This window comes from Anomaloglossus baeobatrachus, chromosome 5 (assembly GCF_048569485.1).
Source record: "Anomaloglossus baeobatrachus isolate aAnoBae1 chromosome 5, aAnoBae1.hap1, whole genome shotgun sequence".
In the NCBI taxonomy this organism is placed as follows: Eukaryota; Metazoa; Chordata; class Amphibia; order Anura; family Aromobatidae; genus Anomaloglossus; species Anomaloglossus baeobatrachus.
This window is the reverse complement of record NC_134357.1, coordinates 387,965,558-387,983,744: the sequence shown is the minus strand read 5'-3', so window position 1 is coordinate 387,983,744 and position 18,187 is coordinate 387,965,558. Positions and strand designations below refer to the sequence as shown.

The 18,187-nt window shown below is 46.9% G+C and overlaps 1 protein-coding gene across 2 annotated transcripts in view; it reads left to right on the top strand.

Annotated features, from left to right (window-relative positions):
- The window catches only part of CWC25 (CWC25 spliceosome associated protein), a 58,577-nt gene that overhangs the window by 3,739 nt on the left and 36,651 nt on the right, over window positions 1-18,187 (top strand). For both annotated transcript variants that reach the window (XM_075350108.1, XM_075350109.1), the window contains exons 3-4: window positions 2,799-3,035; window positions 5,883-5,952. In XM_075350108.1, the coding sequence (XP_075206223.1) occupies window positions 2,799-3,035; window positions 5,883-5,952 (307 nt within the window). The remainder of the gene's footprint in view (window positions 1-2,798; window positions 3,036-5,882; window positions 5,953-18,187) is intronic.

The window sequence follows — 18,187 nt, the reverse complement described above, 5'->3', positions numbered from 1 at the left end:
CAACAGTAAAGAGAAGACTCCATGAAAGTAAATACAAAGGGTTCACATCTAGATGCAAACCATTCATCAATTCCAAAAATAGACAGGCCAGAGTTACATTTGCTGAAAAACACCTCATGAAGCCAGCTCAGTTCTGGAAAAGTATTCTATGGACAGATGAGACCAAGATCAACCTGTACCAGAATGGTGGGAAGAAAAAAGTTTGGAGAAGAAAGGGAACAGCACATGATCCAAGGCACACCACATCCTCTGTAAAACATGGTGGAGGCAACGTGATGGCATGGGCATGCATGGCTTTCAATGGCACTGGGTCACTTGTGTTTATTGATGACATAACAGCAGACAAGAGTAGCCGGATGAATTCTGAAGTGTACCGGGATATACTTTCAGCCCAGATTCAGCCAAATGCCGCAAAGTTGATCGGACGGCGCTTCATAGTACAGATGAACAATGACCCCAAGCATACAGCCAAAGCTACCCAGGAGTTCATGAGTGCAAAAAAGTGGAACATTCTGCAATGGCCAAGTCAATCACCAGATCTTAACCCAATTGAGCATGCATTTCACTTGCTCAAATCCAAACTTAAGACGGAAAGACCCACAAACAAGCAAGACCTGAAGGCTGCGGCTGTAAAGGCCTGGCAAAGCATTAAGAAGGAGGAAACCCAGCGTTTGGTGATGTCCATGGATTCCAGACTTAAGGCAGTGAGTGCCTCCAAAGGATTCGCAACAAAATATTGAAAATAAAAATATTTTGTTTGGGTTTGGTTTATTTGTCCAATTACTTTTGACCTCCTAAAATGTGGAGTGTTTGTAAAGAAATGTGTACAATTCCTACAATTTCTATCAGATATTTGTGTTCAAACCTTCAAATTAAACGTTACAATCTGCACTTGAATTCTGTTGTAGAGGTTTCATTTCAAATCCAATGTGGTGGCATGCAGAGCCCAACTCGCGAAAATTGTGTCACTGTCCAAATATTTCTGGACCTAACTGTACACACACACACACACACACACACACATACATACATATACATATATGTATATATATGTATGTGTGTGTGTGTGTGTGTGTGTGTGTGTGTGTAATATATATATATATATATATATATATATAATTATGTTATGTTATGTATATATGTGTGTATATGTATATATGTGTGTGTGTGTGTGTGTGTATATATATATATATATATATATATATATATATATATATATATATATATATATATATATATATATATAATATAGAGCTCGGTATACCTGCTAGATCTGCCGCAGAGAAAACATTGATTTTTATCAAAATGACAGCAAACAGCTCAGTAAGTGGTACATTGCTGGAATCAGGGTCTCTGTCTCTACATTATGCTCCTCTCAGATGGGGGAGTAAAAACCTGGTGACAGATTGCCTTTAAACTGTACGAACCAAGGGGCGCACTGTTTCACATTGTTTGCAACTCCACATCCCCACCCCACACATTCACACACATACCAAAACTCGTTCTACTAAAAAGAAACCCTCGTACTTTATGTTGGTGAAAAAATAAAAACGTTATGCATCTTGGAAAAAGGAGGGGGGAAAAATGAAAGCGGAAAAATGGAAAATCGCCTGGTCAGGAAGAGGTTAAAAGGAACCTGTTTTACGCTGCCCAACATGAAATAGAATCTTGTTCCATGATTGAATCTGGGTATATCTGTCTCTGGAAAGATTAGGAGTTTTAGAGAAAATCTAGTTAGGTCTGGCTGGAGAGCATAGGCCACGGATTGGTAGTATGCTGAGTGTAAGAATATACCAATAGATTCACAGAAATGACACTACATAAAAAGTAAGATTTATTAATAGCAATAAAATCAGGAATATATAATCATTCACATATATTATAATATCCAGACTATGCCTGAAACTCCCAACATTCAGGCGTGCTCTGGTGAAAGCATAAGAGTATATATAGCTTTCCTGTTGCATTAACCTATTTATATACCTATTATACCCATTATTATATCTAATCGTTGACCTATAAATTCAAGCACATCTTCTAGACTTGAATGTTGGGCATTTCAGACATAGTCTGGTGAAGATATATGTAGACCTCTCCTTTTAGGCAAGTCTTTGCCTTATCTCTGTGTTTTTGATATCGCCCTATTTTGAGCTGCGATCTATTTTACCATCCCCCTCCCACAGTGGATACGCCACTGACTGGTGGTGGTGACTAATTGTATCCCTTCATTGTGGTAACTATTACCCATGACCTCCTGTCCTGTGTTGGGCATAATGGCGCTAATCCGTGTCAGTCATCGTTGAGCAGGCTTGCCATTTGCATTTAGTAGGCTACCAACCTCTGCGGTAAGATGGGGCCTCAAGTAGTGGATGGATAGGGTAGATACAGTTCCCCTTTCCTTTTTTTCAGGTAATTCATCTGGTCAGGGACCATAGATACAGACCAGACTAGTAAGGCGCTGCCCCATGTGGTCGGCTGTTCCCAGCGCCTCTAGAGGTGACTGACTGGTCTATCCCTTGAGTGTACATAGTGAGAGACCTGTCAGTAGGACTGGATCGGCACCAGACTAGTTTAGTCTCTAGCAATGGTCAGATTTCCTTAAAATATATTTACTCTGAAAATCAAATCATTAGGGAGAAAAATGGATGTGATTTATGCTGCCCACAGGTCTGGCGGTATGAATGTGATGACTGCTTCCCTTTAAAAATGTGAATATTTATCAAACGTGCAACATTTTGATATTTACATTTGTAATTCCTGTTGTCACTTGTTAATTTCTCTTATTAATGCTTCCTTAGAAAAAAAGATGAGAAGTTGGATTGGATGTACCAAGGACCTGGTGGGATGGTGAACAGAGATGAGTACCTTCTTGGGCGTCCAGTGGACAAGTTCATCCTTGATAAAATGGAAGATCCAGAATCTGGTCCTTCTACTGAGACTGGACTTCTCCCAGGGTCAATATTCAGTAAACCTGGATCTGCATCAACCTTGGATATTGCAAACAAGATTCGTGAGGATCCTCTCTTTATGATTAGGTAACTTTAGATTTTGTAATTTTCTGTGCTACTACAATTTCTCAAAACCGAGCACTGTGTGATCCTGTCCTGATAATCTACAGTCAGGAGATCACTGTATATTATATAGAGATCCAGCACTGTGTGATCCTGTCCTGATAACCTACAGTCAGGAGATCACTGTACATTATATAGAGATCCAGCGCTGTGTGATCCTGTCCTGATAACCTACAGTCAGGAGATCACTGTACATTATATAGAGATCCAGCACTGTGTGATCCTGTCCTGATAACCTACAGTCAGGAGATCACTGTACATTATATAGAGATCCAGCACTGTGTGATCCTGTCCTGATAACCTACAGTCAGGAGATTACTGTACATTACATGATATAGAGATCCAGCACTGTGTGATCCTGTTCTCATAATCCACAGTCAGGCGATCACTGTACATTATATAGAGATCCAGCACTGTGTGATCCTGTCCTGATAACCTACAGTCAGGAGATTACTGTACATTACATGATATAGAGATCCAGCACTGTGTGATCCTGTTCTCATAATCCACAGTCAGGCGATCACTGTACATTATATAGAGATCCAGCACTGTGTGATCTTGTCCTGATAATCTACAGTTAGGCGATCACTGTACATTATATATAGATCCAGCACTGTGTGATCCTGTCCTGATAATCTACAGTCAGGAGATTACTGCACATTATATAGAGATCCAGCACTGTGTGATCCTGTCCTGATAATCTACAGTCAGGAGATTACTGCACATTATATAGAGATCCAGCACTGTGTGATCCTGTCCTGATAATCTACAGTCAGGAGATTACTGTACATTACATTATATAGAGATCCAGCACTGTGTGATCCTGTCCTGATAATCTACAGTCAGGAGATCACTGTATATTATATAGAGATCCAGCACTGTGTGATCCTGTCCTGATAATCTACAGTCAGGAGATCACTGTATATTATATAGAGATCCAGCACCTGTGTGATCCTGTCCTGATAACCTACAGTCAGGAGATCACTGTACATTACATTATATAGAGATCCAGCACTGTGTGATCCTGTTCTCATAATCCACAATCAGGCGATCACTGTACATTATATAGAGATCATAGAGATCCAGCACTGTGTGATCTTGTCCTGATAATCTACAGTTAGGCGATCACTGTACATTATATATAGATCCAGCACTGTGTGATCCTGTCCTGATAATCTACAGTCAGGAGATCACTGTACATTATATAGAGATCCAGCACTGTGTGATCCTGTCCTGATAATCTAAAATCAGGAGATCACTGTACATTATATAGAGATCCAGCACTGTGTGATCCTGTCCTGATAATCTATAGTCAGGAGATTACTGCACATTATATAGAGATCCTGCACTGTGTGATCCTGTCCTGATAATCTGCAGTCAGGAGATTACTGTACATTACATTATATAGAGATCCAGCATTGTGTGATCCTGTCCTGATAATCTGCAGTCAGGCATTCACTGTACATTATATAGAGATCCAGCACTGTGTGATCCTGTCCTGATAATCTACAGTCAGGAGATTACTGTACATTATATAGAGATACAGCACTGTGTGATCCTGTGCTGATAATCTGCAGTCAGGAGATCACTGTACATTATATAGAGATCCAGCACTGTGTGATCCTGTCCTGATAATCTACAGTCAGGAGATCACTGTACATTACATTATATAGAGATCCAGCACTGTGTGATCCTGTCCTGATAATCTGCAGTCAGGAGATCACTGTACATTATATAGAGATCCAGCACTGTGTGATCCTGTCCTGATAATCTACAGTCAGGAGATCACTGTACATTACATTATATAGAGATCCAGCACTGTGTGATCCTGTTCTCATAATCCACAATCAGGCGATCACTGTACATTATATAGAGATCCAGCACTGTGTGATCTTGTCCTGATAATCTACAGTTAGGCGATCACTGTACATTATATATAGATCCAGCACTGTGTGATCCTGTCCTGATAATCTACAGTCAGGAGATTACTGCACATTATATAGAGATCCAGCACTGTGTGATCCTGTCCTGATAATCTACAGTCAGGAGACTACTGTACATTACATTATATAGAGATCCAGCACTGTGTGATCCTGTCCTGATAATCTAAAATCAGGAGATCACTGTACATTATATATAGATCCAGCACTGTGTGATCCTGTCCTGATAATCTACAGTCAGGAGATCACTGTACATTATATAGAGATCCAGCACTGTGTGATCCTTTCCTGATAATCTACAGTCAGGAGATTACTGCACATTATATAGAGATCCTGCACTGTGTGATCCTGTCCTGATAATCTGCAGTCAGGAGATTACTGTACATTACATTATATAGAGATCCAGCATTGTGTGATCCTGTCCTGATAATCTGCAGTCAGGCATTCACTGTACATTATATAGAGATCCAGCACTGTGTGATCCTGTCCTGATAATCTACAGTCAGGAGATTACTGTACATTATATAGAGATCCAGCACTGTGTGATCCTGTCCTGATAATCTACAGTCAGGAGATAACTGCACATTATATAGAGATACAGCACTGTGTGATCCTGTGCTGATAATCTGCAGTCAGGAGATTACTGTACATTACATTATATAGAGATCCAGCACTGTGTGATCCTGTCCTGATAATCTGCAGTCAGGAGATCACTGTACATTATATAGAGATCCAGCACTGTGTGATCCTGTCCTGATAATCTACAGTCAGGAGATCACTGTACACTAATTATATAGGCTTGTTTGGAAGTCAGGAGTCTTATATTTTCATACATTTTTATCGCACTGTTATTTCTCCTTTTGATATTTAGGAAACGAGAAGATGAGAAAAGGAGAGAAGTTCTAAAGAATCCTGTAAAAATGAAGAAGATTAGAGAGCTGGTAAGGGAAGAGTTTTGTTCCAGGAGTATAATGTTATAATTGCCATGCTGCTATTTTACATTGGTGCCTCAGTTCACACCGGTTATCTGTACAACTTGTCCAGATTGTTCCTACTAGATGTATAGTATCTGCCAGTACCGGACTGCTGGGGGTGTATGACTGCAGGCGTAAGAATGGCTTGATTGTAGTCTGGACCCATAGAAACACATAAAGGATTAAGGCTATGTTCACACACTGCATCTTTCTTTGTCGCTCCATTGGGAGACCCAGACAATTGGGTGTATAGCTTCTGCCTCCGGAGGCCACACAAAGTATTACACTTTAAAAAGTGTAACCCCTCCCCTCTGCCTATACACCCACCCGTGCATCACGGGCCCATCAGTTTTTTGCTTTGTGTTGAAGGAGGCAGACACATTCACGCAAGCTCCACATTTTAGTCAGCAGCAGCTGCTGACTTTATTGGATGGAAGAAAAGAGGGCCCCTAACAGGGCTCCCGGCATGCTCCCTTCTCACCCCACTCTGGTCGGCGGTGCTGTTAAGGTTGAGGTACCCATTGCGGGTACAAAGGCTGGAGCCACATGCCGTTATCCTTCCCCATCCCTTAGGGGCTCTGGGTGAAGTGGGATCCTAACCGGTCACCATGCACTGGGACCGGGCTCCCTCCGCAGCCCCTGGGGGAATCTGACGGACAGGAGACCGGGTATCATCAGGGACAGGCCCTGCTCCTCTGAGGTACTCTGTGTCCCCTTGGGGACGGCGCATAGAGCGCCTGTGTAACGGACGCTGCAGCAGCTGCTGGGTGTTTTGTGTCGCCGGGACTACCGCGCCGACCGCGCTTGTTTGCCGGCCGCGTTACTAAATTTAGTCCCCGGCTTTTGCGGCCTAGTACCGCATACTCCCGCCCCCGGGCCTGCCAGTCAGGGGTAAGGGCGGGACGCTTGACTGGACGTCAGCGGTGAGGGCTGGAGCATACTTAGGTATCCTCCTCCCCCCTCACTGAGCACTGTGGGGCACCAGATTCCCGCACTTTCCGAGGCACGCCCACGGCTCCCTCCTCCTCTCAGAACGCTGGCAGCCATTGCTATCAGCACTTCTGCCGGTGGAGAACTTCAGACCGAGCTCCACAGCTCTGGGAGGCCCAGGCAGGGAATCTGGTGGACACACAACCGCTGAGGGCGGTCGGTAAGCCGCACCAGTTTCTAGGTGCTGGCCCCCCAGGGTGCCGAAGTGTATATATATATCCTTATATTGTATACATTTACTCTGTTCGGCCGCATTATTTGCTTTTGGCTATATACCCTCACTGATTGCTCTAAGAGGAGACAACAGCATGTCGTCCGCAAAAAGCAAGGGTGCCAAGGCACAGGCTTATTTTGCAACCTTTACCTCTTGTGCGGCTATGTTACCTGCAGGTTCCACCTACCCTCATTGTGTGCAATGCTCGGCCCCTGTGACACTCACTCAGCCGGAGCCTCAGCCACTGGTGGGACCCTCGGCCCAGGTAGAACCACCGGCTACCACTGTCCAGGTGGCAGGGACAGAGTTTGCAGTGTTGGCTGAGAAACTTTCTGAGTCACTTTCTCAATCCATGGCTCAGTCTATGGATAGATGGTCTGCTAAGATACTTGAAGCTTTGCAGTCCAGACCGGTAACACAGGCCCCGGGCACTGTTGAACCATTGCCCACAGGCCCCCCTCGGTCGGCGCAGCCAACTTGTCCTGGGGTGACTCCTAGGTCCCACGGTGAGGACTCCGACACGGACCGCAGTCCCAGACCGGGTAAGCGGGCTCGCTGGGAGCTTCCCTCGACTTCATCACACTGTTCAGGGTCTCAGCATGAGGACTCTCTGGAGGATGAAGCGGATGCGGCAGATCAGGGCTCTGATCCTGACGCTGCTCTCAATCTTGATACACCTGAAGGGGACGCCATAGTAAATGACCTTATAGCGTCCATCAACCAGGTGCTAGAACTTTCTCCTCCAACTCCTCCGATTGAGGAGTCAGCTTCTCAGCAGGAGAAATTCCAATTTAGGTTTCCCAAACGTACACGGAGTGCGTTTTTCGATCACTCCAACTTCAGAGATACAGTCCAGAAACACCGAGCTTTTCCGGACAAGCGCTTTACTAAGCGCCTTAATGACACACGTTACCCCTTCCCCACTGACGTAGTTAAGGGTTGGGCTCAGTGTCCCAAGGTGGATCCTCCAGTCTCTAGACTGGCGGCTAGATCCATAGTAGCAGTGGCGGATGGTTCATCGCTCAAGGATGCCACTGACAGGCAAATAGAGCTCCTGATGAAATCCATCTATGAAGCCATAGGCGCGTCTTTTGCTCCGGCATTCGCAGCCGTATGGGCACTCCAAGCTATCTCAGCTTGTCTGGCTGAGATTAATGCAGTCACACGTGCCTCTACTCCGCAGGTTGTGTCTTTAACCTCTCAGGTGTCGGCTTTTTCGTCCTACGCCATGAACGCCGTCCTGGACTCTGCGAGCAGTCCGCAGGGCCATGTGGCTACGCGAATGGAAGGCAGACTCTGCTTCCAAGAAGTTCTTAACCGGTTTGCCATTTTCTGGCGACCGTCTGTTTGGCGAGCAATTGGATGAAATCATTAAACAATCCAAGGGAAAGGACTCGTCCTTACCCCAGTCCAAACCAAACAGACCTCAGCAACGGAAGATACAACCGAGGTTTCGGTCCTTTCGGCCCTCAGCCAGGTCTCAATTCTCCACGTCCAACAGGCCACAGAAAGGCCAGAGGAACTCTGATTCATGGCGGTCTAGGTCACGTCCTAAAAAGACCACCGGAGGAACCGCCCCCAAGGCGGCCTCCTCATGACTTTCGGCCCCCCCAAACCGCATCCTCGGTCGGTGGCAGGCTCTCCCGCTTTTGCGACGCCTGGTTGCCACATGTCCAAGATTGATGGGTGAGAGACATTCTGTCTCACGGTTACAGGATAGAGCTCAGCTCTCGTCCTCCGACTCGTTTCTTCAGAACATCTCCGCCCCCCGAGCGAGCCGATGCTCTTTTTCAGGCGGTGTGCACTCTGAAGGCAGAAGGAGTGGTGATCTCTTTTCCCCTTCAAGAATGTGGTCGAGGTTTTTACTCCAACTTGTTTGTGGTGCCAAAAAAGGACGGATCATTCCGTCCCGTTCTGGACCTCAAACTGCTCAACAGACACGTGAAAACCAGACTGTTCAGGATGGAATCTCTCCGCTCCGTCATCGCCTCGATGTCCCAAGGAGACTTCCTAGCATCAATCGACATCAGGGATGCTTATCTCCACGTGCCGATTGCACCAGAGCATCAGCGATTCCTGCGTTTCGCCATCGGAGACGAACACCTTCAGTTCGTGGCACTGCCTTTCGGCCTGGCGACAGCCCCACGGGTCTTCACCAAGGTCATGGCAACAGTGGTGGCAGTCCTACACTCTCAGGGACACTCGGTGATCCCTTACTTAGACGATCTTCTAGTCAGGGCACCCTCCCGGGTGGCATGCCAACACAGCCTGAACACTGCTCTGGAGACTCTCCAGAGGTTCGGGTGGATCATCAATTTCCCAAAGTCAAAATTGACACCGACCCAATCGCTAACTTACCTCGGGATGGAGTTTCATACTCTCTCAGCGATAGTGAAGCTCCTGCTGGACAAACAGCGTTCACTACAGACAGGGGTGCAATCTCTCCTTCGAGCCCAGTCACACCCCTTGAGGCGCCTCATGCACTTCCTAGGGAAGATGGTGGCAGCAATGGAGGCAGTTCCCTTTGCGCAGTTTCATCTGCGTCCACTTCAATGGTACATTCTCCGCAAATGGGACAGGAGGTCGACGTCCCTCGACAGGAACGTCTCCCTTTCTCGGGCAGCCAAAACCTCTCTTCAGTGGTGGCTTCTTCTCACTTCTTTGTCGAAGGGAAAATCCTTCCTGCCCCCATCCTGGGCTGTGGTCACGACGGACGCGAGTCTGTCAGGGTGGGGAGCAGTCTTCCTCCACCACAGGGCTCAGGGAACCTGGACTCCGACAGAGTCCTCCCTTCAGATCAATGTTCTGGAGATAAGGGCAGTGTATCTAGCCCTAAAATTAAGGAATAACGTTTGGAACTCCATTCTATGTCTGAACTGGGTGCAAAAAACCTAAAAAACATCACTATGGGGAGATAAGGTATGCACACCAGTGACTATGGAAGGGGAATACATGGAATAGCAGAAACTGCTGTGTGAATACTGACATGAAAAATTCAATAGCTATTTGTAAGAATGAAATGTGAAAAATGGAACCTGCATTACTGCCATGAATATATGAATAAAGAGAAATTTAGCTACTGAATTGATCAATGCAGAAGAGCCCCAACACTACGCCAAAGTATTTCTCTACGTTGGGGTCCCTAGCTTGTGTGTGTCCTCTCATGCAGTTAAAAAACTTACCGTGTATGGGACGCTGAGACCCAGGCTATATATACGATGTGGATTGGCAATAGGTGTGTATGGGGAGGGTTCACAAACGAAAAACTACTAACATTAAGGAATAACGTTTGGAACTCCATTCTATGTCTGAACTGGGTGCAAAAAACCTAAAAAACATCACTATGGGGAGATAAGGTATGCACACCAGTGACTATGGAAGGGGAATACATGGAATAGCAGAAACTGCTGTGTGAATACTGACATGAAAAATTCAATAGCTATTTGTAAGAATGAAATGTGAAAAATGGAACCTGCATTACTGCCATGAATATATGAATAAAGAGAAATTTAGCTACTGAATTGATCAATGCAGAAGAGCCCCAACACTACGCCAAAGTATTTCTCTACGTTGGGGTCCCTAGCTTGTGTGTGTCCTCTCATGCAGTTAAAAAACTTACCGTGTATGGGACGCTGAGACCCAGGCTATATATACGATGTGGATTGGCAATAGGTGTGTATGGGGAGGGTTCACAAACGAAAAACTACTAACATTAAGGAATAACGTTTGGAACTCCATTCTATGTCTGAACTGGGTGCAAAAAACCTAAAAAACATCACTATGGGGAGATAAGGTATGCACACCAGTGACTATGGAAGGGGAATACATGGAATAGCAGAAACTGCTGTGTGAATACTGACATGAAAAATTCAATAGCTATTTGTAAGAATGAAATGTGAAAAATGGAACCTGCATTACTGCCATGAATATATGAATAAAGAGAAATTTAGCTACTGAATTGATCAATGCAGAAGAGCCCCAACACTACGCCAAAGTATTTCTCTACGTTGGGGTCCCTAGCTTGTGTGTGTCCTCTCATGCAGTTAAAAAACTTACCGTGTATGGGACGCTGAGACCCAGGCTATATATACGATGTGGATTGGCAATAGGTGTGTATGGGGAGGGTTCACAAACGAAAAACTACTAACATTAAGGAATAACGTTTGGAACTCCATTCTATGTCTGAACTGGGTGCAAAAAACCTAAAAAACATCACTATGGGGAGATAAGGTATGCACACCAGTGACTATGGAAGGGGAATACATGGAATAGCAGAAACTGCTGTGTGAATACTGACATGAAAAATTCAATAGCTATTTGTAAGAATGAAATGTGAAAAATGGAACCTGCATTACTGCCATGAATATATGAATAAAGAGAAATTTAGCTACTGAATTGATCAATGCAGAAGAGCCCCAACACTACGCCAAAGTATTTCTCTACGTTGGGGTCCCTAGCTTGTGTGTGTCCTCTCATGCAGTTAAAAAACTTACCGTGTATGGGACGCTGAGACCCAGGCTATATATACGATGTGGATTGGCAATAGGTGTGTATGGGGAGGGTTCACAAACGAAAAACTACTAACATTAAGGAATAACGTTTGGAACTCCATTCTATGTCTGAACTGGGTGCAAAAAACCTAAAAAACATCACTATGGGGAGATAAGGTATGCACACCAGTGACTATGGAAGGGGAATACATGGAATAGCAGAAACTGCTGTGTGAATACTGACATGAAAAATTCAATAGCTATTTGTAAGAATGAAATGTGAAAAATGGAACCTGCATTACTGCCATGAATATATGAATAAAGAGAAATTTAGCTACTGAATTGATCAATGCAGAAGAGCCCCAACACTACGCCAAAGTATTTCTCTACGTTGGGGTCCCTAGCTTGTGTGTGTCCTCTCATGCAGTTAAAAAACTTACCGTGTATGGGACGCTGAGACCCAGGCTATATATACGATGTGGATTGGCAATAGGTGTGTATGGGGAGGGTTCACAAACGAAAAACTACTAACATTAAGGAATAACGTTTGGAACTCCATTCTATGTCTGAACTGGGTGCAAAAAACCTAAAAAACATCACTATGGGGAGATAAGGTATGCACACCAGTGACTATGTCCATAGTCACTGGTGTGCATACCTTATCTCCCCATAATATCTAGCCCTAAAGGCGTTCCAGCGGTGACTGGAGGGCAGGCAGGTCCGAATTCAGTCGGACAACGCCACGGCGGTTGCGTACATCAACCACCAAGGCGGCACACGCAGTCGTCAAGCCTTCCAGGAAGTTCGGCGGATTCTGCTGTGGGCGGAAGCCACAGCCTCCACCATCTCCGCAGTTCACATCCCGGGCGTAGAAAACTGGGAAGCAGACTTTCTCAGTCGCCAGGGCATGGACGCAGGGGAATGGTCTCTTCACCCGGACGTGTTTCAAGAGATCTGTTGCCGCTGGGGAACGCCGGACGTCGACCTAATGGCGTCTCGGCACAACAACAAAGTCCCGGCATTCATGGCACGGTCTCAGGATCACAGAGCTCTGGCGGCGGACGCGTTAGTTCAGGACTGGTCGCAGTTTCGACTGCCTTATGTATTTCCTCCTCTGGCGATGCTGCCCAGAGTGTTACGCAAGATCAGGTCCGACTGCCGTCGCGCCATTCTCGTTGCTCCAGACTGGCCGAGGCGGTCGTGGTACCCGGATCTGTGGCATCTCACGGTGGGTCAGCCGTGGGCACTCCGAGACCGACCAGACTTGCTGTCTCAAGGGCCATTTTTCCATCTGAATTCTGCGGCCCTCAACCTGACTGTGTGGCCATTGAGTCCTGGCTCCTAGCGTCCTCAGGGTTATCTCAAGAGGTCATTGCCACTATGAGACAGGCCAGGAAACCAACGTCCGCCAAGATCTACCACAGGACGTGGAGGATCTTCTTATCCTGGTGCTCTGATCAGGGTTTTACTCCCTGGCCGTTTGCCTTGCCCACTTTTCTGTCTTTCCTTCAATCCGGAATGGACAAGGGTTTGTCTCTCGGCTCTCTCAAGGGGCAAGTATCGGCGCTTTCCGTGTTTTTTCAAAAGCGTCTAGCCAGGCTTCCGCAGGTCCGCACGTTCCTGCAGGGGGTCTGCCACATAGTCCCACCTTACAAGCGTCCGCTAGCACCCTGGGATCTTAACAGGGTGCTAACGGCTCTTCAGAAACCACCTTTCGAGCCGATGCGGGATGTCTCTCTATCACGTCTTTCGCAGAAGGTGGTCTTCCTAGTGGCAGTCACATCACTTCGGAGAGTGTCTGAGCTAGCAGCGCTGTCATGCAAAGCCCCCTTCCTGGTGTTTCACCAGGATAAGGTGGTTCTACGTCCGGTCCCGGAATTTCTCCCTAAGGTGGTATCCCCTTTTCATCTCAATCAGGATATCTCCTTACCTTCCTTTTACCCTCATCCAGTTCACCAATGTGAAAAGGATTTGCACTTGCTAGATCTCGTGAGAGCACTCAGGCTCTACATTTCTCGCACTGCGCCCCTGCGCCGTTCTGATGCGCTCTTTGTCCTTGTCGCTGGCCAGCGTAAGGGGTCGCAGGCTTCCAAGTCAACCTTGGCTCGGTGGATCAAGGAACCGATTCTTGAAGCCTACCGTTCGTCTGGGCTTCCGATTCCTTCAGGGCTGAAAGCCCATTCTACCAGAGCCGTAGGTGCGTCCTGGGCATTGCGGCACCAGGCTACGGCTCAGCAGGTGTGTCAGGCGGCTACCTGGTCGAGTCTGCACACTTTCACGAAACACTATCAGGTGCATGCCTATGCTTCGGCAGATGCCAGCCTAGGTAGGCGAGTACTTCAGGCGGCGGTTGCCCACCTGTAAGAGGGGGCCGTTTTACGGCTCTTTTTATCGAGGTATTCTTTTACCCACCCAGGGACTGCTTTTGGACGTCCCAATTGTCTGGGTCTCCCAATGGAGCGACAAAGAAGGGAATTTTGTTTACTTACCGTAAATTCCTTTTCTTCTAGCTCCTATTGGGAGACCCAGCACCCGCCCCTGTTCCCTTCGGGCTGTTGTTCTTTTGTGTACACATGTTGTTCATGTTGAATTGTTCTTTGGTTCATGGTTTCAGTTCTCCGAACATCCTTCGGATTGAGTTTACCTTAGACCAATTTATAAGTTTCCTCCTTCCTGCTTTGGCACCAAAACTGATGGGCCCGTGATGCACGGGAGGGTGTATAGGCAGAGGGGAGGGGTTACACTTTTTAAAGTGTAATACTTTGTGTGGCCTCCGGAGGCAGAAGATATACACCCAATTGTCTGGGTCTCCCAATAGGAGCTAGAAGAAAAGGAATTTACGGTAAGTAAACAAAATTCCCTTCTTTACTGCGTTTTTGGTGCATTTTTGAGGTCACAAAGATACACCTAAATGCATGCATTTCCTCCCCCAGCAAAGTCTATGAGATTTCTATTTTGATGTCTACACTGGGCATCTTATTTTGGCTGCGTTTTTGGAGATGCAGTCAAGGTGCCGCATGTCAATTCTTTTTCCATTTTTCGCCAGCGTTTTTGAGCTTTTCCAATCAATAGATTTGAATTAAAAACGCATTGATCAAAATGCAGTAAAAACGCATGAGTTTTTGCCGCGGGTGTGTCTTTTGGGGCCAAAAACACTGTATCTTTGTGGTTAAGACGAGATGCAGTGTGTGAACATAGCCTTATAGTTGAAACCAGAAGTTTACATACACGCTATAAAAAGACACATATAAATGTTTTTATCACTATCGGACATGAAAAACCTTTCCCGTTTTAGGTCAATTAGGAACCAAAATTATTTATATTTGCTAAATGCCAGAATTATGAGAGAGAGAGAATGTTTTAAGGCATTTTTATTACTTTCTGCAAAGTGAAAAGTTTCCATTCATTTCTTTAGTATTTGGTACCATTCCCCTTAGGCTAGATTCACACACTGCGTTTTTACCGCGTTTTGGCTGCGTTTTTCTGCGTTTTTTTTATCAGTGAACATTGCCATTAAAGATTGTTGAAAAAAAGAAAAAAAAAAGGTCTGATGTCATTTCCTTCTTCCATATGTTCTTCATTCTCCACTAGTGTATGCAGGAGAGCAGACAGCTGCAGAACTACAAGGCTCAGCATGCTCCATACAGGACTGTATGCTGGAGGGAGAGTCAGGGGGAGCAGACCTACAAGGCTCAGCATCCTCCATCCAATAGTGTATGCAGGAGAGCAGACAGCAGCTGCAGAACTACAAGGCTCAGCATCCTCCTTCCAAGACTGTATGCAGGATTTCTTTGCCCCCCAAAAAATGACGTGAGCTTCGCCATATTTTTGTATGCTAGCCGGGTACAGCAGGCAGGTACGGGCTGCCCCCAACCACCAGCTGCCTATTTGTACCCGGCTCTGAACAAAAAATATAGGGAAGCCTTTTTTTTTTTTTTTTTTTTTTTTTTATTACTTCATGAGTTTCATGAAATAATTAAAGAAAATAATGACGTGGGCTTCGTCTAATTTTTGTGTCCAGCCGGGTACAACTAGGCAGCTGGGGATTGGAATCCGCAGTGCAGGGTGCCCATGCTTTCTGGGCACCCCTGCTGCGAATTGCAGTCCGCAGCCACCCCAGAAAATGGCGCTTTCATAGAAGCGCCATCTTCTGGCGCTGTATCCAACTCTTCCAGCTGCCCTGGTGACGGTGGCTCGCTGGGTAATAATGGGGTTAGGGCTGGCTGTGTATTATCAGCTGGCCCTAAGCCCGAAATTCATGATGTCACGCCAATATTAGACATGGCCACCATGAATTTCTAGTAAAGATAAAAAAAAACACAACACACAGAAAAATATTTTTATTAGAAATAAAACACAACACAATTAATGACTCCATCTTTATTGCACTAAAGAACCCCCCTCCACAGTAATCCTGGGTCAAGGGCCCCGCGCCGTCCAATCCGGATCCAATATCATCTGATCGGTTTGCTGGAAGGCAAAGCGATCAGATGATGTCAGGTTCCAGGATGTGAATCACATCACACATCAGCTGACTGTATAAAAGCAGTTTATACAATCAGATGATGCATCAGCGCAAAAAAAAACAAAACAACTCACTTATGTGCTAATTACCGGCAGCTCCTGGAGCGGAGTTTGATCCCGTCCGATCGCAGCAGGAGCTGCCGGTAATCAGGGATGAAGTCTCCTGACTGCATCCGCTGACAGGTTAAACCAGCCGGGCGCCGGCGTCACCCCGAGACTTACGATCAGCTGATGCGTCAGGTGACTGCATTAGGTGATCCATCGCCAGGTCCTGCAAGCTATCGGAGGTGTCCCGGCCGTCTGCACACAGCCGGAGCGGCGGTACCGGGAGCGGAGCTGGGAGCGGGCATGGCACCGGGAGTCTGCAGACAGGTGAGTATGACAGTTTTTTTTTTTTTTTCTACTGTTCACTTTTGATTGCGCAGCTGCCTCCACCTCCTGCCCAAACATGGCGCCGCACGGCAGCAGACATGCACAGGACTGGAGGTGGACGCAGCGGTGACGGTACCGGGTGGATTCGCGCTTCTGTATTTACTGACAGAAGGAATACCCTTCCTGTACATGTCACTTTACTACCCACCTCCTGCGTTTATAGCTGCGTTTTTGGTCTTAGAAACGCAACAAAACGCACCGAGACGCAGCTATAATAACAATTTGCGTTTCTTTGTCGCTCTATTGGGAGACCCAGACAATTGGGTGTATAGGCTATGCCTCCGGAGGCAGCACAAAGTATTACACTCAAAAGTGTTAAGCCCCTCCCCTTCTGCCTATACACCCCCCGTGCTCCCACGGGCTCCTCAGTTTTTATGCTTTGTGCGAAGGAGGCAGACATGCACAGCACAGCTCCACAGATTGGTCAGCAGCAGCTGCTGACCATGTCGGATGGAAGAAAAGTGGGCCCATATAGGGCCCCCAGCATGCTCCCTTCTCACCCCACTCTTGTCGGCGGTGTTGTTAAGGTTGAGGTATCCATTGCGGGTACGGAGGCTGGAGCCCACATGCTGCTTTCCTTCCCCATCCCCCTCAGGGCTCTGGGTGAAGTGGGATCCTATCGGTCTCCAGGCACTGAGACCGTGCTTCATCCACAACTCCTGTGGAGACTGCTGGATAGGAGCCGGGTTCCGTTCAGGGACATGGCCCTGCATCTTGAAGGTACTCTGTATCCCTGTAGGGACCGTGCACGGCAACACCTCAGCTTTGCTGGGTGTGCTAGTGCACCGGGGACCGCGGCGCTGACCGGGTCTATATGTGCCATTACACACTCAGCGTCGCTGAGTGTGTTTATATGTAGGGGCTACCGCGCTAACCGCCGCTGCCATGTGAAACTGCGGCGCGGCTGGGACTTGTAGTTCGCCGGGGACTTCGGCGTCGGCCGCGCTTTTACGGCGGCGACGCTTATACTAGAGTCCCCGGCTTTCTTGCGGCCTAGCTTCCTTTTTCCCGCCCTCAGCCCTGACAGGCAGGGGAAGGGCGGGACGCTGCACGGAAGAGAGGGACAAACGAGCAGCATGAGGGCTGGAGCATGCTTTGCATACTCCACTCCCCTCACTGTGCACTGTGTGAGACGCCCACGGCTCCCTCCTTTCGTCAGGACGCCGCAGCCATTCCTGTCAGCTCCTCCGACGCTGCAGAGAGGGACAAACCCTGGGAAACCCAGACACGGTCTCTGGTGGCCTCACAACCGCTTTAGGCAGCTGGTAAGCAGCACCTGTGGTATTAGCCCCATGGTGCTGTAGTGTATTAATACATTCTGTGTTATTACTATATACTTTACACTGTATGAGCACAGTTCATTATGGCTATTTACCCTTTTGTGTTAATCAGGGAAAACAATAGCATGGCGCCCACAAAGACAGGGGTGCCAAAAAACAGGATTATTATGCTGCCTGCGCCGCTTGTACGACCCAGCTGCCGGCAGGTCCCATTGACCCTCATTGTGTGCAATGTGTGGCCCCTGTGACTCTCTTCTTCAGCCAGAGCATCT